The following is a 24083-nucleotide window of genomic DNA, read 5'->3' on the forward strand; positions in this document are numbered from 1 at the left end:
TTAAAAACCACGAGTATTGCTTTCTGTGGTTTTTGTGTGTATCTAACATATTTTTTCTGCTTATTTATTTTTTTGTATAAAATCATGTGACAATATATATGTGCGATTGTATATATATATATAGACGATGTACTTTGTATAAGTCTTGAATAAAAAATCTGTCTGTCTGTCTGTCTGTCTGTCTGTCTGTCTGTCTGTCTGTCTGTCTGTCTGTCTGTCTGTCTGTCTGTCTGTCTGTATAATATCCTATTATAATAATTATTACATAAAAACTATCATTTTTGTGTTTGAAGTCAAAACTTATATACATAACTAATGTCGATGTCCCAACAATTTATATATTATTATATGAAGGCTTTCGTCATCTTGATTGTTATTATGTACAAATGAATAAATGCTTGGTGACTTTTACAGGTGATTTTAACATTTTATCAATAAATTGAATTTTGTTATTTAATACAAGTTGAAACTCAACAACTGTGGCTTTCTATCATGGACAAGTTTTTAATTATTATCTAAACTATTCATTAATCAATGTAAGGACCCCTCATTTCAATGTTTATATCAACTGTGAAAGGCTTATTTATGCAACTTTAACGGCTTTCTTGAATGAAGTCTAAAATTGTTACATTTTCCCGTGATAGAAATCTGTTCACTTAAGCATATGTTTACTTTTGTCATTCAATACTGTCTAACTTACATGTATCTTAAATTCTTATGATAGAAATTTGCCAGTAATTATGGAAACAATTTCACATTTCTTATGTATTCTTTATCACAAATACTAACCCCAGATGACGTATGGGTGATCTCTCGGGAGCTGACGTTTGACCCGGGCTGTACATTCCTTGCCAGGAGCACCTTCCATGGCCCCTCTTCCTCCCTGGAAGTGGAACTTGAGCCAATCACAGGTCACTCCCCGTCTAACTGGACCAATGGCAGTGAGTTGGTGTTATTTGAAAATACTGTCTGAGTATCTCCAGGATATTTTTTTCTTGATTGACAAAGGGAAGGGACACAATTGTCCACAGTTTACTTTAAATTTGGGTTAAAATTGCATTATTTTATATAACAGTTTGTGATGAAGGAGCTTTTATTCTACCCCTGCTGAAGGTTAAAAAGTCCTAATAATATACAGATGTATATTGCTGATTTAATATATGTCAATCAAGCTAAACGTAAAAATAATGTAAAAAGTCTTGTAGAATCTTTGACAAACTTCAAGTTTCCGGGCGGAAAAATACATTTTTAGAATTTTTCATTTGTATTCATTTTTTCGGAATTTTTTATCAACAAGTATGATTAATGATCATTTAATTCCACAATAATGCAGATGTATGAAAAGTGTTTAACTAATTTTTAGCATTTTTTTTCTGGAATTTAGAATTTCGCTTCTTAGTTGGACACCATATCTAAAATAATTATCAACTTAACTTTTGTTCTGTTTGCCAAATTAAATTGTAAGTTAAGTTTATGATGTAATTTGTGTAAGATTGATATCATCTCTGCTTGCTATTAAAGTTGTGTGTGATGCTGTTGAATTACTATTCTTGCTGTTCCCTATTTCAGCTGTATGCTATGCCCCGTGAACATTATTTAAGAAAATGGGTCATCCTCTTTGTACCCAATAACAAGTGTTAGTCTTCTTTACACTTTGAAAACAGCTCTATGGGATGATCCTTGCTGTTTGTTACAGCTGAGTGCCGTACCCTATTTTCCTATTAATTGTTGTATTCCATACTGTCTGTTCCCTATTACATCTGTTGCCCAAACTTTGTGCTTCCTATTACATCTGTTATCCATACTGTCTGCTCCCTATCAAATCTCTTGTCCATAGATAGTGCTCCTATTACATCTGCTGTCCAAACTGTCTGTTCCCCATTTCATCTTTTTATGCCCTCTGATCGAATGATCGGAGGAATATTGTTTTTTGCCTGTCTGTCTGTATGTCTGTCTGTTATTGTCAGTGTGTCTGTCACAAAACTTTAACCTTGGTCATAACTTTTGCAATATCAACAAAATCAACTTGATATTTGGCATGCATGTATATCTCATGGAGCTGCACATTTTTAGTGGTGAAAGGTCAAAGTCAAGGTTATCCTTTATGATCAAAGGTCTTTTTTTTTCTAAAATAGCTGCCGTGCGGCTTCAAAGCTGCACATTAGGGGGCATAGTGTTTTACAAACACAGCTCTTGTTTTCCATCCCCTCTGTTCCCTATTACATCTGTTGTCCACACTGTCTGCCCCCAATTACATCTGTTGTCCATACTTTCTGCTAACTATAACATCTGCTGTCCATACTGTCTGCTCCCTATTACATCTTTTGTCCATACTGTCCACTAACTATTCCATCTGTTGTCCATACTGTCTGCTTCCTATTACATCTGTTGTTCCGTACTTTGTGCTCCCTATAACATCTGTTGGCCATACTGTCTGCTCCCTATTACATCTGTTGTCCATACTTTCTGCTAACTATAACATCTGTTGTCCATACTGTCTGCTCCCTATTACATCTGTTGTCCATACTGTCCGCTAACTATTCCATCTGTTGTCCATACTGTCTGCTTCCTATTACATCTGTTGTCCATACATAGTGCACCTGTTACATATGTTGTCCATACTGTCTGCTCCCTATCACATCTGTTGGCCATACTGTTTGCTCCCTATTACATCTGTTGTCCATACTGTCTGCTCCCTATCACATCTGTTGTCCATACATAGTGCTCCTATCAGGGCAACAGATAATATGTTGGGTCAATTAGTTTTCACTGCAAGCTTTTTGTAACAATTAGTTTTTCCCCTCAAAACTATTTGTCAATTAGTTTTTTACAATTTGATCAAAACGTATATATATTTCTGGATCAGATTAGCGCTTCATTTTTTGATAAAGGTTACAATACACTAATTATAATTAAACCCGGTACAGCGGAAAACGGAACAAATAAAACGACGAAGAATCGATATCAATTTGTTTTCCATTTTCATAATTGTTTTTTGTGCGATTGATTTTTTAATGTCAATTCTTTTTCTGTCAAATACAAATAGTAAAAACAATAAAACAAACCTTATCTGTTGCCCTGCTCCTATTACATATGTTGTCCATATTGTCTGCTCCCTATCGCATCTCAGTTGTCCATACATAGTTCTCCTATTACATCTGTTGTCCATACTGTCTGCTCTCTATCACTTCTGTTGTCCATACATAGTGCTCCTACTACATATGCTATCCATACTGTCTGATCCCTATCACTTCTGTTGTCCATACATAGTGCTCCCAGGGATGGGAACTAACTTTATATGGCTGGTTGCCCAGACAGCAACCTACTTCTGAAATAAGGTTGCCCAGCAAAAAACCTACAAGCCCAGAACTTTCCTAATACTTTATATACATTTTTGTTGTTCAATGAACGTACAATGTAGGTCAGACAGCTAGGTAATAAAATGACATAATTTTCACATTGTGTACATTGTTAGCTCATCTATTTTTTTAAATAAAATTATGAGCTATTGTCATCACCTTGGCGTCGGCGTTGGCGTCGGCGTCAAGTTAAGTTTTGCGTTTAGGTCCACTTTTCTCAGAAAGTATAAATGCTATTGCATTCAAACTTGGTACACTTACTAACTATTATGAGGGGACTGGGCAGGCAAAGTTAGATAACTCTGGCCTGCATTTTGACAGAATTATGTGCCCTTTTTATACTTAGAAAATTGAAAATTTTGGTTAAGTTTTGTGTTTAGGTCCATTTTATTCCTTAAGTATCAAAGCTATTGCTTTCATACTTGCAACTCTTACTATCATAAGGGGACTGTGCAGGCAAAGTTATGTAACTCACTGGCATTTTGACAGAATTATGTGCCCTTTTTATACTTAGAAAATTGAAAATTTGGTTAAGTTTTGTGTGTAGGTCCACTTTATTCCTACAGTATCAAAGCTATTGCTTTCATACTTGCAACACTTATTAACTATCATAAGGGGACTGTGCAGGCAAAGTTATGTAACTCTGACTGGCATTTGGACGGAATTATGGGCCCTTTATACTTAGAAAATTGAAAATTTTGTTAAGTTTTGTGTTTTGGTCCACTTTACCCCTAAAGTTTCATAGATATTGCTTTCATACTTGGAACACTCGCAAACTATCATAAGGGGACAGTAATAGGACAAGTTGCATAACTCTGGTTGTCATTTTTACGGAATTATGGCCCTTTTTTGACTTAAGTCAAAGTCCTAGTTGACTTGAATATATGGTTAAATTTTGTGTTTTGATCCACTTTACTTCTAAAGTATCAAGGCTATTGCTTTCAAACTTCAAATACTTTCATGCTATCATGAGGTTACTGTACCTGGCAAGTTGAATTTTACCTTGACCTTTGAATGACCTTGACTCTCAAGGTAAAATTATTAAATTTTGCTAAAATTGCCATAACAATTTTATTTATGATTAGATTTGATTGATACTTTGACAAAACTACTCTTACCTGACATACCACAAAAGACTCCACCCAAACCATCCCCCGTTCCCCCCCCCAAATCCCCCCCTATTTTTTTTTTTTAAGATCATCTCACAAATGACCACCACACCCTCACACTATTATACCCCCCCCCCCCCCCCAACCCATCCCCCCCAATTTTATTTTTTTTGAAACTGTTAAAAAACACAGATATTTATTTGTATTATTTTATTTTTGAAATACCGTCCATTTCACATTTTTGGAAGATAATGTAATAAATGTCCACACCCCCACGCTATACACCCATCTTCACTCCACCTCTCCCTCCTTCTTTGTGATTTAAATTGAGAGTCCCTTCACCTTTAAAAAGAAAATAGATGAGCGGTCTGCACCCGCAAGACGGTGCTCTTGTTTTAACTTATTCATGACCTGACAATTTCGTTAAAGCTTACGATGTGATCATAAACCTCAAACGCACACTTTTTACATGTACATTTTTAGATTCATGTTGACCCCTACTAGGCAAGACCACTGTAATTAACACAAAGCTTTCTTGTTCTTTTATTTGAAGGTCTTGATACATGCTGTAATGCAGTAATTTTAACTGCACCATATTTTGAGGCACTGAAAATAATTTTCACACCACAGACACATGATATACATAAATAAAAAAGAGAATTTCACGAAAACACATTTGGTTACATATGTCAGTACATAAAAAGAAATTTTACAGCTCTACTAATAATTTACATAGGTTCGTTTAAGCTTAACAGGCGATTAAAGACCTCAGATTCATCCCAATCAGAATCTGACGAGTCGCTAGACACTAAGTCAAATTCAAGTTCACTGTCAGTCTCATTTTCTACTTCATCAACGTTGACCACATTGTATGTATGTATTTGCTCCTTGGACTTATTGTCCTTAAACATGGGTCTCCTCATGCAAATCCCACTAGTGTTCCAGTTGTGAACCGCATCAGTTGGGTCAAAGTGCTCTACATCTGGAGCCTCGAGTTTGATGCACAAGAGATTATTCAGTACTGGCTGGGTCATTCTTGTTCGTAGTCTCTTTTTCAATAGCTTTAATTGTGAAAACCCTCTCTCTGCTTCTGCACTGGAGGGTGATATGGACAAGATGAGGTCGATGACCAGTGATTTTTTTTGGCCAGAAATTCCCCAAAAAAGACAAAATTTTCCCAATAAAGCCAATAAGATTACAATGTAATTTAGCAATAATTTCGAACGAGTGCCGATCGAGCTTGCCGAGTCGTCACCGAACAACAACTGACTTACGTATTGTTCGCGAATTTAGCCGAATACGATTTTACGTTGCTATCCACATCTCTTTCTATACACTTCAACACCGTTATTTCGAAGTCGTCGGGACCGTTCAAAAAACTTCGGATTAACGATAATTAGAAATAAACATTTGACAGACGACTTCTTTGATTCTGAAAAATACAACATTGTGGAATTCGCATGGTTCGGTCACACTGTACTTTTAATAATTGTTTAACTTAAAAACGTAAATTAGTGAGATAGCAATAGATTTCTACTTGTAACAAACATAGGAATAAAACGATTATTTTTCTTCTTTTTATTTTTCTGTAATTACAGAACATATAAAATATAATGCATAGCGCATCATACATGTAAATACATATGAATACATTTACGGAAATGAATTCACTTTTTTTTAAATAAGACGCGATGTCTTTCTGAACACCGGCGTTAGCAGCACTTAACTGGACGTGTGTAACATATTACTCCAATTTGTCAAGGAAATTGTAGAACTGGCTTCCGCCCATGTTTTGCTCGCAGAACTGCCTTACGTCGTTGATGCATGTGGTCACACTTTGATTAAATATCATGTTCATTCATGTGCTGTCGGCCTCGTGGTCGTCTTTTGACGACATTATAAACTTAACATGCTACGCGCAGGCGACAAAGGTGTAATTATCGGCTTTGACACACAACGCGCAGACGACATAGGTGTGAAATTACACTCAGTGTTTTGCAGTTTTGACTTCGGATTAAAGATTGATAATAAGGTGCGAATTCTTCGGTTTAACAAAGTTCCGATTAACAATGACATTTTACATTGAACAAAGACGAACCACAATCGGGACCCAAAAAATACTTCGAAATAACGGTGACTTCGGATTATCGGTGTTCGAAATAACGGTGTTGAAGTGTATTGCGGAGGATACCGACGATAGTCGATGTATCCCGATTGTAAACGCCTGTTTTAACACACGTCCAAGATGGCGGCAAGCAGACGAGAAATTTGCGATGAGCGACGAAAATGATAAAGAACATTCAAATTAACAATGGATATCATATGGTTATTACGGAATAATTAAATGCGTGTGTCAATTAACGCAAAATACAACGTTTGAGATAAAAACAACAAATATTTATTACAAATCTTCACAGTGAATGTGCATCATGGAAATCAGTGTTGGGATATTGGAGTTAGTCTACCGGTACTCACAAAGTTAATGCATTTAAGATGAGTATCGTTCAAAAATGGAAAGAGACAAACATGATATGATTTATATGTTAGTGGATCTGTGTAAAATCAGATTCATATGCATATTCTGCTTTATTATGTTTGTCACGCTTTACAGTTTACTGAAATAGCATTGAAGTGCAAGATATTGAAAGGTAAAGAAATGAAATAAATTATTTTAACTCCATTTAATACATCATTGACATAGCAAGACCACTAAAGCGTTTTTTTTATAAATATTTGTTAATGTTTTCACCATATGATATTTAATTTAAAAAAATACTGAATTAAATTCTTACTGTTAAAGAGGTTATGATTAAATGGTATATTTAAGAATCTATATAGATTATTGCAAGTTCAATATGAATGTGGAAGGATATTAACTTAACATTGTCTTCATTGTAAGAACACATTAAATTAGCACTTTATAATATAAAAATGCTGTCAAACATACTTTAATAATTTTAATTCTGTTATAATCATATTTATAATGTTTCCCAATTTCATGGTTTATCGCGCTATTTTCCCAATCCAAATGGCACAGGCTGTAACAAAAAAAAGCAAAAAAAATCACTGATGACAGGTAAGATATTGGGGAACTTTTGTGCCATCACATCATTCACAGAGATCCAGTCAGCCAGCTTGTTGCTGAAGTTAAACATAAATGATGCAATTCATATTTGATTAATAAAAAATCTTTCTGGAAAAGTATTTAAACCAGAATTTACTAAATTAATTAAGTAAAAACTACTGTCATTGCGCTAAATTGCTGTTGGCTAGCATTTAGTACCTTTGTTTTAATTCAAGTTTATTTCGAAGAAATTATTTATTAAATATTTATTAATAAATATAGAAGAAAATAAATAAATAATGCAGAACTATCAAAAGTAATGTTTAATATTTTTTTGTTTCATTGCTAATTGCCTAGTCATCAGTGACAACAAGATTTAAGCTCAATGGCACCATGCAGGCTGAGAAACGCCTTGAATGAACTGCCACATATTGATATTAATTACGACGCAGCCATTTCGAACAGAAAGTTAACAGCGTAGTAAACATCGTAGTAGTAGTAAATCATGACGTCAGACGCTGTCAACTTTATGGGTATTCGATGTTTTGAACGGCGCGATCTAATTAGCTGAGACCGTTTCACGCCAGAGGGGTAAATGTTATTGAGAAATACCGCACAATGTATTGATTGTTCAGAACAGCCTTTTTAAAAAAGCTATTTGTCCGGACGGACTACCCACAGGTGGTTAGCGTGTGGCTATGATATTAATTAGTGAAAACATCATTTTGAATGATAAATAATCATATTATAACGAAAAATTAACTTTTCTGAAAAAAAAAATATTTCACTATCAAATATATATATAACAAGGTATGCAACTCAAAATCACCCCAAAACGGGGTGCATCGCTTTGAACAGCCATATCTTCATCAATTGTGCAGCGATTTTCACGATCTCGGTCTTATTCAACGCAGAAATGAATTTCCTTTCTGGAAATGTATATGTCTTGCAATATTTTTACAAATGCTGGGTCAACTTTTAAGAAATAACACGATACACAACACGCATGACCCAGTTGACAGTGATCATGTATTCTTTATGAATGAAATCTCCAGTTGTAAAGACACACCTCCGCATTGGACCAATGAAATCACTCGTATGTTTAAAATGTCAGTTAGTTGAAATGTATGTAAACAAAGGTTTCAAACGGCGCTGGACAGTTAGTCTTGATGCAGAATGTAACGACAAGAACGGTAATAATGTTTTTTCATACGTTTTATTGAATTTTGGTATCGAACTACATGAACTTTGTAGGGAAGTTGCCCTTTACTCCGTGAAGATTTCAGTCTTAAAGACAGCATGATCACTGTCAACTGGGTCATGCGTGTTGTGTATCGTGTTATTTCTTAAAAGTTGACCCAGCATTTGTTAAAATATTGCAAGACATATACATTTCCAGAAAGGAAATTCATTTCTGCGTTGAATAAGACCGAGATCGTGAAAATCGCTGCAAAATTTATGAAGATATGGCTGTTCAAAGCGATGCACCCCGTTTTGGGCTGATTTTGAGTTGCATACCTTGTTATATATATATTTGATAGTGAAATAATTTTTTTTTTCAGAAAAGTTAATTTTTCGTTATAATATGATTATTTATCATTCAAAATGATGTTTTCACTAATTAATATCATAGCCACACGCTAACCACCTGTGGGACTACCGGCTGTTGAGATTCATTCGCCCAACGTAAAAATTACTCGCCCCGGGCGAACGGGCAACTGTTAATTTCCATCCCTGGCTCCTATTACATCTTTTTTTTTCCATACCCTCTGTTCCCTATTACATTTGTTGTCCATACTGTCTGCTTACGATTACATCTGTTGTCCATACTTTCTGCTAACTATGAAATTTATTGTCCAATGTCAATACTGTCTGCTCCCTATTACATCTGTTGTCCATACTGTCCGCTAACTATTCCATCTGTTGTCCATACTCTCTGCTTCCTATTACATCTGTTGTCCATACTTTGTTCTCCCTATGACATCTGTTGTCCATATTTAGTGCCCCCTATTACATCTGTTGGCCATACTGTTTGCTCCCTATTACATTTGTTGTCCATACTTTGTGCTCCCTATTACATCTGTCGTCCATACTTTTTGCTCCTTATTACTGCTGTATTATACTTTGAACTTTTTAACATCATTCATTGTCATACATTCTGCACTCCTTCTATAGCTGTGTGCCATACACTGCTAGCAGGCAATGCCTCCTCAGAACTGAGTTGCCTTGACAATGTGAGAGAGCACCTGCAGTCACAGTCACCACCAATAGTGCCTCAGCTATTGAACAGGTGAGCATGTCAATATTTTATGAAGTTTTACTTTCAAATGTGTACTTTATCAGTCAAATTAAGTTCATAGACAGACATTGATGGTGATGCCAGTATACATTCAGTTCATAGACAGACATTTATTGTGATGCCAGTATACATTGAGTTCATAGACAGATATTTATGCCCCCCTTCGAAGAAGAGGGGGTATATTGCTTTGCTTATGTCGGTCTGTCAGTATGTCGGTCTGTCAGTCGGTCCGTCCACCAGGTGGTTGTCAGACGATAACTCAAGAACGCTTGGGCCTAGGATCATGAAACTTCATAGGTACATTGATCATGACTCGCAGATGACCCCTATTGATTTTGAGGTCACTAGGTCAAAGGTCAAGGTCACGGTGACCCGAAATAGTAAAATGGTTTTTGAATGATAACTCAAGAACGCATACGCCTAGGATCATGAAACTTCATGGGTAGATTGATCATGACTCACAGATGACCCCTATTGATTTTGAGGTCACTATGTCAAAGGTCAAGGTCACGGTGACCCGCAATAGTAAAATGGTTTCCAGATGATAACTCAAGAACGCATACGCCTAGGATCATGAAACTTCATGGATAGATTGATCATGACTCGCAGATGACCCCTATTGATTTTGAGGTCACTAGGTCAAACGTCAAGGTCACGGTGACCCAAAATAGTAAAATGGTTTTCGGACGATTACTCAAGAACGCATATGCCTAGGATCATGAAACTTCACAGGTAGATTGATCATGACTCGCATATGACCCCTATTGATTTTGAGGTCACAAGGTCAAAGGTCAAGGTCACGGTGACCCGAAATAGTAAAATGATTTTCGGATGATAACTCAAGAACGCTTTTGCCTAGGATCATGACACTTCATAGGTACATTGATAGTGACTCACAGATGACCCCTATTGATTTTCAGGTCACTAGGTCCAAGGTCAAGGTCACAGTGACAAAAAACGTATCACACAATGGCTGCCACTACAACGGACAGCCCATATGGGGGGCATGCATGTTTTACAAACAGCCCTTGTTATGGGGATGCCAGTATACTATTCCTGCTAGTGACAGCAAGGGACTAAGAAGGGGGGGGGGGTTAAAACCTGACTTGTAGCCCATATGATACATTTACTAGACAGGATGCTTAACATTAATATTTTATAAAAAAAATACTTTGTATAATGTATGAGTACAGCCTCTCAGTGTTGCCTGTTGACACAGTTCTCGGTGCAGTGTTGCCTGTTGACACTCACAGTTCTCGGTGCAGTGTTGCCTGTTGACACTCACAGTTCTCGGTGCTGTTTCAGGTTTGTTTGCAGTCAGTCCACAGGCAGTACAGTGCCAGGGTTCCAGGCACCAAGGAATGTACAGAACCCACTGCAGGGATGGCTGTCCTCGGAACAAATGGTATCGATAAAATTCATGGCATGTTTTCTCTCTTAGTTTCAACAGGTAATTTACATTGATATAATGATGTTTCTTAATCAATTGGATGGTTGTATAGGAGCATTGTGAGCAGATACTACAGTCTTAAGCTCAAAGGTTTGCTTGCAAAGGAAGAATATTTACTCAAAATCTATGGAGCCAACTCTATTATTATTATGCTCCTGAAATGGGGAGGGTTTGGGGCATACATTGTTCGCTTAACTTTTCTGAGTAATATCACATGAAATAATGATCCAGCTTTGATGAGATTTTGTATGAGGAAATTAAACAAGATGGAAATGCATACCTTGTGAGGTTTTAATATACCCATGTGAGTTTTAAGGGAGTTGTTGTCCCTTGCATAATTTGATTGTTTCAATATAAGATTTCAAATACTTATTATCTGAATTTGATGAATCTGTTTTTGAAGTGTCCAAATACAAAGAATGTCCTTGTTTCAGGACTATATGGCTGAGGACTACATCAAGCGCTACTCCCTGAATGTGGATCAGACTGAGGCTCTGCGCAGAGTGGCAGCCATCTTCACAAGAGAGAAAACTCACAAAGTGGACAGTGTGCTACTGATTCATGGTAAGATACTTAAGGGACAAGTTCTTATAATAATCAAACAGTAAGACATACTAATGAAATTTTAATGTGAAACCACTCACACTTGACAGTGGACAAGTGAAAAACTTTGGATTTTGATATTTTACTATGATGAGTGTATAATTGTACCTTTCATGTTGTGTCATAATAATGCACATTTTTACGTTGTTTTAAAAAACATGCTTGCTTTTATCTGTATTTCTTTAAGTTTAGCTTACCCGCCTTTTCAGGAGTGTTTGGTGCTGGCAAAAGTTATCTGCTCTCAGTGGCAGTACTCTTCTTGATGGAGGTGTTTTCCAAAATGGCTGCCACGTCATTCCAGCAACCGTCACCATGGAAACTGCTCATCTCCTCCACTACCAATGTTGCAGTGGACAGAATATTGATGGGGTACCTTCTTAATGTTTAGTGCTAAATGTTTAAGATAGGATGAAATTGAGACTTTTTTTGTGGGCAACAGTTATTCTTCTGGTGGATGTTATGCTTTATTTGTGTCAAAGAATAAAATATTTTTATATTGTGATTATTATTGCAGGCTACTAGATTTGGGTTTTGAAGATTTTGTACGTGTTGGCAGTGTGAAGAAGATAGCTAAGCCAGTGCTTCCATACAGGTCTTGTTTTTAATCAATCTTAATTTTTTATAATGATATAATTAAGCTAGTTAAAACTGTAGCAAAAACAAATGTAATATGGACAACTTATCTGATATATTTATCATAAAACTCTCAATAACAAATATATTATTTGATGTGAATTATCAACCGTGGTAATGATGTGAATATGATTAACCCTTTCCCCCATAAAAAGCGAAGCGAAAATTGCCTTTTCAACCAGCATTAAACCAGAACAATAACACGCAGTCTGTTCAGGTTTTATGCTGTCTGCTGCTCATCAGTATCTAAGGGTTGGAAATTAATCATTTACAACTTGAATTTAGTAAGAACGGTATTGCATTGAATGTAACTTTCTGAGGGACGACAAATGCGTCAAAAAACACATTCTATGTGGGGAAAGGTTTAGATGAAGTTGTTAAAGTAAAAGATAACGCATGTCAGAACGAACATGTGGTGTGCTAGGTGCTCATTTTAATTTCAGTGTGCATGCATCAGGAACAGAGAGCCAAGAGCTGAAGGACCTGCAGGAAATGTTGAGGTGCCCTGATCTCACTGCCACTGAGAAGAGGTTGGAAAAGAAAGATCTGAGCCTCATTCTGACAAAACTGGGCTTAATGCATGGGCGTATAATGTTGTCCCAGATTAGCCTGTGCAGTCTGCACAGGCTAATCAGGGAAGACACTTTCCGCTATCATGTTTTTTTATGCCCCCAGATCGAAAGATCGAGGGCATATTGTTTTTGGCCTGTCTGTCTGTCATTCATTCATTCATTCTTTCATTCATTGTGTGTGTCCCAAAACTTTAACCCTGGTGAAAGTTTTGCAATTACTTGCACTATTGAAGATAGCAACTTGATATTTAGCATGCATGTGTATCTCATGGAGCTGCACATTTTGAGTGGTGAAAGATCTCTTGTTTGTTTAAAGAAAGTCTCTCCTCATCGAAAATCTAGTTTAGGATGAAAGTGTAGTCCTTGATTAGCCTGTGCGAACTGCACAGGCTAATCTGGGACGACACTTTACGCACATGCATTATGCCCAGTTTTCTCAGAACGCGACTCATATACTTTATAAATATTGAGAAATGGTGTCTGCACAAGGAACTGTTCATCATGCAAGAAAGATATGTGTTGTTATGGATTTCTTTTATCGATACGGTCACTGTGTTTTGGTACTAGTACAGTATGATAAGGTCACTGTCTATATAAGATAATTAGTAGTTTTGATTTTCAATTTTCATTCACAATTGATCAGAGAAAACAATATTTTTTGAGAGCCACATTTTCAGATAAAAGAAAAATTTTCTACGATTTGGAGTGTATAACATATAATATTTTAATCTACACATTTTAGTTTTATTTGATATTGTTTTAAATTTTTAATAAAAGGAAACTACATCTGAAATTGCTATTGTATAGAAAATGTCATGTAAGTCACTGTTGTTCAATGATTTGACAACCTATGGGAATCTTGAAAACAGTGTACATGCTTTTTGCAATCTGTGAATATAAATATGGTAAGCTTTAGTTGTATTCAGTATGGTTAACATTGAATGTACTTCTAAATTTTCATATTTGATTTGTATGTTATTGAGTAAATGTAATAGTGTAATTTTCATATGAATGATTAAGATACTTAATTGTGTAATGTAAACAATTGAGTTAATATGAAACTTTTCTTTTTTTCTTCTTTTTTTTCAAATGTAAGTATAAAGAACTATTATGCATTTGGTGATAGTTACTAGCTTATTTTATAGTATTTGATAAAGGAAACTTGTTAAATTTTTACAGTCACATCCGCAAAGGGATTGAAAAACATCGTAAGGGAGAAAACAAGAAGGTAAAATATATGATAATTGATTATATGTTGTTTTTCAGTTTTGGAGGTTAGGAAGTGAGAATTGTGTGTTTTTGTATTTTGAAATTTATACGGTTCTTCTTCTGCTGAGACTGCATTATATGTGGACCAGAAGTGTCCCAGCACTCCGACCTAATTGACTTACTAGTATTACCAAAGTTGGGACACATTATAAATTGTACATGAAATATCCAGCTATTTAGTTTTTAGAGATTCAATTTTTGCGTGGTCTTATGGTAAACTTCAATAAACAGAAGAAATACCACCTATCCAGTATTATGACTGCCAACCAAGCTCACGTGTGACTGGATGGGGGATTGAACTTGGATTGCTTGCCTTCGTGCTAACCAGACGCAGTGGTGTCAATTTTCAGGATTATTCCTGAATTCAGGATTTAAGCCCTCAAGGAAAAATTTTGATATTGATATAAAACAGAGGATTGTTTTGGTTATTTTAAGCATTCTTGTCACAAAATGTCATCTTCAACACAAATTATTGACCTTTGGCATATTGTTTACAAAGGAAACATAATTTAATGAATAATTAAAACTCTTTTGACTCTATCCACCAAATTCTAGGATGATTTTCAGGATTTAAGATTGACACCCCTGCAGTGAGACATCCTGTTTGCCATGTAATGAAGAATGGATTCTCTTATTTTGAACAGCATACCCGAATTACTCTAAGTTTTGGGACATCCCTCGATCTTTTTGGCCAAAATAAATATTTTCGTGTAACTTTTAAAATTCGGACATGTGCATTTTTGGCTATCAGTAATTTCTGACAGTATATTTTACAGCGCTATTTAACCAGATTTCGGCGCTGTATTCACTTATCTTGTGACACTTTCATCATGGATTTTTAGGAATGGATTAAGGTCATTAGACCTGGGAGACGCATGCCCGAGGGCAATGGACCATAACATTTGCGAATTTTAAATTTTATCTTACTATTAAGGAAGCAGTATGTTTAATGTTTTTACTTTTTTATGTCCCCCACCACTATTGTTTTTTCCCTGTCTGTTGGTTTGTTGATTTGTGTGTTTGTTTGTTTGTGTCAAGCTTTAACATTTGCCATGACTTTTGCAAAATTGAAGATAGCAACTTCATATTTGGCATGCATGTGTATCTCATGGAGCTGCACATTTTGAGTGGTGAAAGGTCAAGGTCAATGGCATCCTTCAAGGTCAAAGGTAAAATATATGGGTCAACATCGCTCAATAAATGTACACTTTTGCAATATTGAAGATAGCAACTTGATATTTGGCATGCATGTGTATCTCATGGAGCTGCACATTTTGAGTGGTGAAAGGTCAAGGTCATCCGTCAAGGTTAAAGGTCAAATATATGGGGTTTTTCACAAACACATCTTGTTCTGTTCTGTATTATTTATGGCCAGAGTTAGCAAATCTGTGAAGTTGTGTTTATTTTTTCAAAGTAGAAAAATTATTTTGAATTTAGTTATTGATTTTATTTCAATATAATTATAATTTTGGGACTTTTAATTTTTCTCTCTAAATTTTCGGACACCTATAATTATGGATTTTTTTCCAAATATGATTTTTGGGACATGCGAACAAATAATTATTCATAAGTATCCTAAAGCTAAGAATAATGACGGTAAGTATCAATTTCATGTTTGAATTACGTTAACAGATCTTGATCATGATATAATAGAAAACATGTGTTATAGATAAACACCATTACAAAATAAGGTATGAATTTTTTATATAGGGTTTGCATATTTTCCTTTTTTTCTTAAATTTGTTGAATATTTCAGATCTCTGAAGAAGATAAAAGAACTATCATAATTTATTTAATCTGTGTTTTGTGTGTCAATATTGTATACATGTCTTTTTGATTTTGAAGAAACTGGGAAGAGTACAAGTAGTTGGGGCCACATGCGCATCTTGCTCCCTCACCACCTTACAGAACATGCAGTTTCCTGTGAGTAAGGTTTTCTGTCAGTTTGGTTTAAAACCACTAATTATACTCCCATTACCAGTGGTAATGGGGGCTATATAGGAGTCACTTTGTCGGTCAGTTGGTCTGCCTGTCCCGAAAATTTCATCCAATCGTCACCAAACTTGGTCAGAAGTTGTATCTTGATAATGTCTAGGTCAAGTTTGAATATAGGTCATGCCGGGTCAAAAACTGGGTCACGGGGTCACTAAGTGCGTTTCAAACCGAAAGTTTGTCCGGACCATGACATTTATTGTAAGATTTTAAAATGACCCGGTACATTTGTTCATCATCATTGGACAGTGTGTCATGCGAAAGAAGTACATCAATATCTCCAAGTTCAAGGTCACATTTGGATTTGCCCTGAAATAAGCTTGTCTGGGCCATAACTTTGTCATTTATAGTGAGACTTTATAATCATTTTGCACCTGTGTTAACCATCATTGGAGGGTGTGTCATGCAAAAGAATTACGTCGATATCTCCAAGGTCAAGGTCACACTTTGAGTTCAATGGTCAAAAATGGCCATAAAAGGAGCTTGTCCCGGTCATAAGTATGTTGTTCATTGTGAGATTTTAAAATCATTTTGCTCATTTGTTCACCATCATTTGACGGTGTGTCATGTGGAAGAATTACATCGATTACTGCCACGTCAAGGTCACACTTTGAGTTCAAATGTCAAAAATGTCCATAAATGATCTTGTCCAGGCCATATCTATGTCATTCATTGAGAGATTTTAAAATTACTCGGTACATTTGTTCACAATGTTTGGACGGTGTGTCATGTGAAAGAATTACGTCGATATCTCCAAGGTCAAGGTCACACTTGTAGTTCAAAAGTCAAAAATGGCCATAAATGACCTTTTCTGGGCCATAACTATATATGTCATTCATTGTGAGATTTTAAAATGACTCTGTACATTAATTTTGTTCACAGTCATTGGACGGCGTTTCATGCGAAAGAATTCAAGAGTTCAAAGGACAAAATGGCCTTAAATGATTATGGCATAATAATTCTTTAAAATCGCCATAAATTAGCTTCTCTTGTTTTGTGAAGACAGCATGTAAAATATTCTGTGTCAATGCAGCATGTAAGGGTATATGTCACGTCTGTGACATAGCTCTAGTTAATGATGGATTTTTTTAATAAATTTCAAACTAAAAGCACAACAAGATTACGTGTTGAATGCAACAATCATGTTGATCTGTTAAAGGGCAAGTTCATAGTGGACTTTGAGGTCAAGAGTGAGCACTTTGAATTCTTACTTATTCCTAATAGTATTAAAGTGAAAGGATGATTTCTTATTCAGCCCATAAATATGTCTTTCTTTATATTGCATTGGCAAAATTTTTCATAAATTCAAGACAATATTTTGTATGCAGCAATTACGGTGCTTGCTTAAAGGTCAATGTTCCGATTGTGATATATATATGAAATCGGCTTTGATTATGAAATAGGCTGTATGTGTATCAATAGTTACTAAGGACTGTTACATACATGCTATGTTAACTGTTCACTTGACGTCTGTCACTCAACCTTAGTTTATGTAATTTCTATGTTACTTGGCCGTCTGTGTCTTTTGGACACATCTCTAATATAACCACAGACAAGCATTCATTATAATCAGGGATCATATTTTTTTCGGTTTTGTCGGTCCTAGACCGATTGGGGTCATGAAAGACCGATGGAAAATCCCAAACAGTCGGTCCGATTCTGTTGGCCTTGATATTAAAATTCCTATGTCATGAAATCGATTACACAGTGTACATGCTAACACACCCTAATGACATTCTTATCTCGATTAGGTGTGATAATTCGCTGCAGTCTCTAAACCTGTCAGGACCGGTTTATTGCACGTCAGACCAAGAATCAAAAAACCAAGAATCAAAAACTTGTGAACAGCGGATTAAAGACGCATCCGAAAAGACGCGTCTGAATGCACGCGCTGTTACTAAACAAAACATGCCGATACATTTTCCACCAGCGTAATAATCCGGTAATATATTTATGAATGAAAGTCGGGGATCTGATCGACAGAACAGCCGAAAGTTATTTTTATGGGCGGAACTTCACTTAAAATAGTACACAAGAAAAATAATATACATTGAATAAATCTTTAGTAAAACCGTGTTAGAATCGAAATCATTCGTGTACTTTATACTTTGTTGTTGAATAACTACCGACCGGAAAATTAGATGCGTGGTTTCAAATGCTTCGCTCTCGTGATTAAATCCCTACGCATCTAAACTATCGGCCGTGGGTTATTTGACAACAAATTATTTCTTAATTATTTGGTTTGTTGTTGTCAGTAGCCATCCTACGCACAGACATTTGTTTGGTTCAGTGCATGTATGTAAGCTATTATCGAGTCGACAACAATTTAAAACATCGGTATAGACTTACACAGATTAATAATGTTGACAACGATGAAAAAAGTCTGATAAAGCAGCACAGGAAACAACAATGAAATAACAAATGATAAAACCAATTGAGAAAAATCGTTCCATTAAAAAAATGCCTAAAGAATTTTACTTGTACATGTATTATACCACCTTCATGAATGGCAAAACCAATGGTATATCTTTTAACGTAATTTGTCATGATAACGGATATACATTTTCAGATACCTTTCCCCATTTATATCCGGACCGATTGATGTTGTGGGAAAATATGATCCCTGATTATAATTATACAATAATTTGTAATGAAATCAGCAATATTTTATTCTAGCATAAACTGGTTTGGTTGCTGAGTTTGTTGAAGCTCATTTCCCAGCCCAGACACATGGTCAAACTGAGGTTGATTTTATTTACTTAAGTAGGGTATATGAGGGGAAGTACAGACTCACTTATAAATACAGACCCAACCAGTGGTAAATGTTGGATGCATACTAGTGTGGTTAGGTAGTCTGACTGCCATGATATGGCAGAAATGTTGTTGAAAATGGCCAAAAATTAAAAGAGGCCAAACCAATTGTGTTTACAAATCGTCTACTGAATGTAATAACTAGGGTAACTGACATTTTGTGAATTGTTCAGGAATGCATATTTTCAGACATTTTCTGAAATACAGTATGAGCACTTACGTTATTTTTTGCATTCAAAATATTTCAGTGTTGAAATAATTGTAACTGCTCCTTTCTAAAAAATTTATTGTTTTAAGAAAGACAAATCATTTTGGAGTTTTGTTTTGTTTTCCGAGTATTAATATAATACTAATCAGAAAATTTGAATACAAAAAAATGTTTATTATTTTAATAAAACAGTTTTTTGCTTCTCCTGAAAATTTAACAAAATGTCTGTTATGCTACTTTTTACATTTAGAAAATGACATGTGTTCGTAATGTCGATTTCGAAAATTTGGTAAAAACATTATTTTTGCCAAAAAGGTTGACTTAATATTTTAACAGCTGATGTATGTCACCTTAATAAACACAAAAATGGAAAAAAGTAAAAATGTCAGTTACATTACTTATTACATTCAGTTGACGAAATGCAAATGTCTTCTTTGTATTCTGCAGTCGAAAATATGAAGGTCGCTGATTTTGTAATAAAATGTGCTTAAGTTTTCTTGTGTCTACATTTCAACATGAAAAGTTGGTGCTGTTGGACGAGTGCAGCCAGATGACAGAGCCTGCCTCCCTGCTGCCTGTTGCCAGGTACCAGTGCCAGAAACTGATCCTCGTTGGAGACCCCAAGGTGATAGAGAACTCTCTCCTATCTCTCACTCTTTCTCTCCATCTCTCTCTTGCTAGCAGTACACAACAGACAAGGAAGGACCTCTTGAACTTATTAAAGTACAAAAAGATGTCCAAACGCTTTAAGGCTGTCATCTGCCTGCTTCAGGAAATTAACTGTGCTGTTAACTTTAAGTACAAATATTGAGATAAGGTCCAGAAGATTTTTTAATGTGACTTTGAGAGTGTTAACAAGGTGAAAAAAGAGCATATTGGTCCGTTGTATCACTGAAGTTGAAATAAATGGGCACCAATGAATCATCATTCGGACGTTGTGTGTGTAGTGATCATCATTTGGACGTTGTATGTGTAGTGATCATCATTCGGACGTTGTGTGTGTAGTGATCATCATTCGGACGTTGTGTGTGTAGTGATCATCATTTGGACGTTGTGTGTGTAGTGATCATCATTCGGACGTTGTGTGTGTAGTGATCATCATTCGGACGTTGTGTGTGTAGTGATCATCATTCGGACGTTGTGTGTGTAGTGATCATCATTCGGACGTTGTGTGAGTAGTGATCATCATTCGGACGTTGTGTGTGTAGTGATCATCATTCGGATGTTGTGTGTGTAGTGATCATCATTCGGACGTTGTGTGTGTAGTGATCATCATTCAGACGTTGTGTGTGTAGTGATCATCATTCGGACGTTGTGTGTGTAGTGATCATCATTCGGACGTTGTGTGTGTAGTGATCATCATTCGGATGTTGTGTGTGTAGTGATCATCATTCGGACGTTGTGTGTGTAGTGATCATCATTCGGACGTTGTGTGTGTAGTGATTATCATTCGGACGTTGTGTGTGTAGTGATCATCATTCGGGCGTTGTGTGTGTAGTGATCATCATTCAGACGTTGTGTGTGTAGTGATCATCATTCGGACGTTGTGTGTGTAGTGATCATCATTCGGACGTTGTGTGTGTAGTGATCATCATTTGGACGTTGTGTGTGTAGTGATCATCATTCGGACGTTGTGTGTGTAGTGATCATCATTCAGACGTTGTGTGTGTAGTGATCATCATTCGGACGTTGTGTGTGTAGTGATCATCATTCGGACGTTGTGTGTGTAGTGATCATCATTTGGACGTTGTGTGTGTAGTGATCATCATTCGGACGTTGTGTGTGTAGTGATCATCATTCGGACGTTGTGTGTGTAGTGATTATCATTCGGGTGTTGTGTGTGTAGTGATCATCATACGGACGTTGTGTGTGTAGTGATCATCATTCAGACGTTGTGTGTGTAGTGATCATCATTTGGACGTTGTGTGTGTAGTGATCATCATTCAGACGTTGTGTGTGTAGTGATCATCATTCGGACGTTGTGTGTGTAGTGATCATCATTTGGACATTGTGTGTGTAGTGATCATCATTTGGACGTTGTGTGTAGTGCAATATGTGATACTCTGGGAAAATGTTTTTTTAATAACATTTTTTGCTTAAATGGTATATTTGGTTTGAAGAGACATACTTTGAATGACAAATTCCATTACAGCGGAAATTATTCTACTTCATTAGCCTGTGAAGACTTCACAGGCGGATCAGGGGCAACACCTTACGACACATGCATTCAGGCCCCTTTTCTGACAGCACGGCTCATTTGTAATCCATATCCATTGTATGTTTCAGCAACTCGACCCGACTATCGAAGGTGCAGACAGTGTCCATGCCAATGGCCTTGAGCAGACCCTATTTGATAGGCTAATACTCATGGTACAGAGTGAATACTGAATAGATACGTGCTTGTTATATCTGTCTTGTTCTGAGACAACTGGGCAAAATGCATGTGCGTAAAGTGTCATCCCAGATTAGCCTGTGCAATTTGCACATGCTAATCAGGGATGGCACTTTCCGCCTAAACAAGATTTTTGGTAAGGAGAGACTTTATTGAAACTAAAAATTCCATAAAAGCGGAAAGTGTCGTCCCTGATTAGCCTGTGCAGACTGCACAGGCAAATCTGGGACGACACTTTACGCACAAGCATTAAGCCCAGTTTTCTCCTAACAAGACACATATATACTCTCCCATTCTACAAAGTACTGGAGTCACGATAGACTTCTGTCTGCTTGTAGGTCTGTCTGTCAGAAAACAAAAACACAGTTTATTAAATTTCTGCATTATTTTGATCTCTTTTAGTACCAATAAATAAATATCTTTAGTACAAGTAAAATATTTTAATGTTTCCACACACCTCAGCAGGGAGCATTTTCAAGATTTCTCCAAGATGGCAAGTTTACCTAGGTGTCTCTAAAAAAAGGCCTTCAGTTTTTATGAAATGGAGGTAATATAAACATATTTAAAGTTAAATGAATCAGTTGTCTTTCTTCTTGCATGTTGGCAATTGTTGTATAGACTTGTTTCATATGTAAAGGATAAGTAATAATATGATTGTATGTAATAATACTGAACAGAGAATATTAAGATATCTTTATAAGAGTCTCAGTCTTTTACAGGGTCATATACCAACATTATTGCGTACCCAGTACCGATGTCACCCCCACATTAGTGCCATCGCTAACAGTCTGTTCTATGGAGGCATGCTGACTGATGGAGTCACTGAGACTGACAGAAAACCATTGCTGGTACAGTAGACACATAGGTCTCAACATGTTCCCAAACTTAAAATTTATTCATTCAATAAATTCTCCCAGGTAAAAAATTTGCTGTTATTTACTTAGATAAACCAAAATCAAAGACCTTAAAGACTTGCAGAAAACAAACTAGCAAAACAAGATCTGCTTCAATATTTTAAATAGCAACCCTTTTTTTTCTACACAAAATATTTATTTTAAAAAAAATCTGGATATCTATACAAGTTCCAAAGTCTGTCTACTGATTTAATAGCCATACTATTGAAGTATTATTTCTCATACCGTGCACCTTTCATATGTTTGAAATTACATCCTCCAGCCGTTCCTGCCAACCCTGTGCTACTATGACGTATCTCGCGGTACAGAGACCAGTGAGGGTGCGGGGAGTTTTTATAATGAGGCCGAGGCAGGCTTCGTCGTTTTTCTGCTGCAGACATTTGTGCTATGTGGTCTGGGGACGGAACGTTTGGGCGTCATAACGCTGTACCGCGGGCAGGTGACCAGAATCAATGATCTCCTTTCAAGGTAGAAATGCATTTGTCAAGCATGCCTAATACAGGATTGGTTGATGATATTTGTTGTTTAATTGGGGTATAATTGAGTCACTGTTGGTCACTCAATTTGTTGGCTCGTCTGCAGATAATGTTTTAAGGTTGTTAAGCGAACTACTTCACATTTGTGGTGCTTTTAGATTGAAACATGGAATCTATCATCTGCATGGAATGTAACGGCTGGATGTTTATGCCCCCCTTCGAAGAAGAGGGGGTATATTGCTTTGCACATGTCGGTCGGTATGTCGGTCTGTCGGTCGGTCCACCAGGTGGTTTCCGGATGATAACTCAAGAACGCTTGGGGCTAGGATCATGAAACCTCATAGGTACATTGATCATGACTCGCAGATGACCCCTATTGATTTTGAGGTCACTAGGTCAAAGGTCAAGGTCACGGTGACCCGAAATAGTAAAATGGTTTCTGGATGATAACTCAAGAACGCATAGGCCTAGGATCATGAAACTTGATAGGTAGATTGATCATGACTTGCAGTTGACCCCTATTGATTTTCAGGTCACTAGGTCAAAGGTTAAGGTCACAGTGACCCAAAATAGTAAAATGGTTTTCGGATGATAACTTAAGAACGCTAAATTATGCCTAGGATCATGAAACTTCGTAGGTAGATTGATAATGGCTGGCAGATGACCCCTATTGATTTTCAGGTCACTAGGTCAAAGGTCAAGGTCATGGTGACCCTAAATAGTAAAATGGTTTCCGGATGATAACTCAAGAGCGCTTATGCCTAGGATCATGAAACTTCATATGTACATTGATCATGACTCGCAGATGACCCCTATTGATTTTCAGGTCACTAGGTCAAGGTCACGGTGGCCCAAAATAGTAAAATGGTTTCTGGATGATAACTCAAGAACGCTTATGGCTAGGATCATGAAACTTTATAGGTACATTGATC

The 24083-nt window shown here is 36.4% G+C and overlaps 1 protein-coding gene across 10 annotated transcripts in view; it reads left to right on the forward strand.

Annotated features, from left to right (window-relative positions):
- The window catches only part of LOC127833625 (protein ZGRF1-like), a 128168-nt gene that overhangs the window by 98085 nt on the left and 6000 nt on the right, over positions 1–24083 (forward strand). For all 10 annotated transcript variants that reach the window (XR_008027528.1, XM_052358993.1, XM_052358982.1 and 7 more), the window contains 13 exons: positions 795–941; positions 9708–9822; positions 11137–11236; positions 11716–11845; positions 12094–12253; positions 12399–12476; positions 12961–13047; positions 14269–14317; positions 16204–16281; positions 19893–19994; positions 21656–21739; positions 22481–22609; positions 22938–23143. Coding sequence is in view for 9 of the 10 variants with exons in the window: in XM_052358993.1 (XP_052214953.1) it covers positions 795–941; positions 9708–9822; positions 11137–11236; positions 11716–11845; positions 12094–12253; positions 12399–12476; positions 12961–13047; positions 14269–14317; positions 16204–16281; positions 19893–19994; positions 21656–21739; positions 22481–22609; positions 22938–23143 (1465 nt within the window). In the remaining variant the exon portion in view is untranslated. The remainder of the gene's footprint in view (positions 1–794; positions 942–9707; positions 9823–11136; positions 11237–11715; positions 11846–12093; positions 12254–12398; positions 12477–12960; positions 13048–14268; positions 14318–16203; positions 16282–19892; positions 19995–21655; positions 21740–22480; positions 22610–22937; positions 23144–24083) is intronic.

This window comes from Dreissena polymorpha, chromosome 1 (genome assembly GCF_020536995.1).
Source record: "Dreissena polymorpha isolate Duluth1 chromosome 1, UMN_Dpol_1.0, whole genome shotgun sequence".
In the NCBI taxonomy this organism is placed as follows: Eukaryota; Metazoa; Mollusca; class Bivalvia; order Myida; family Dreissenidae; genus Dreissena; species Dreissena polymorpha.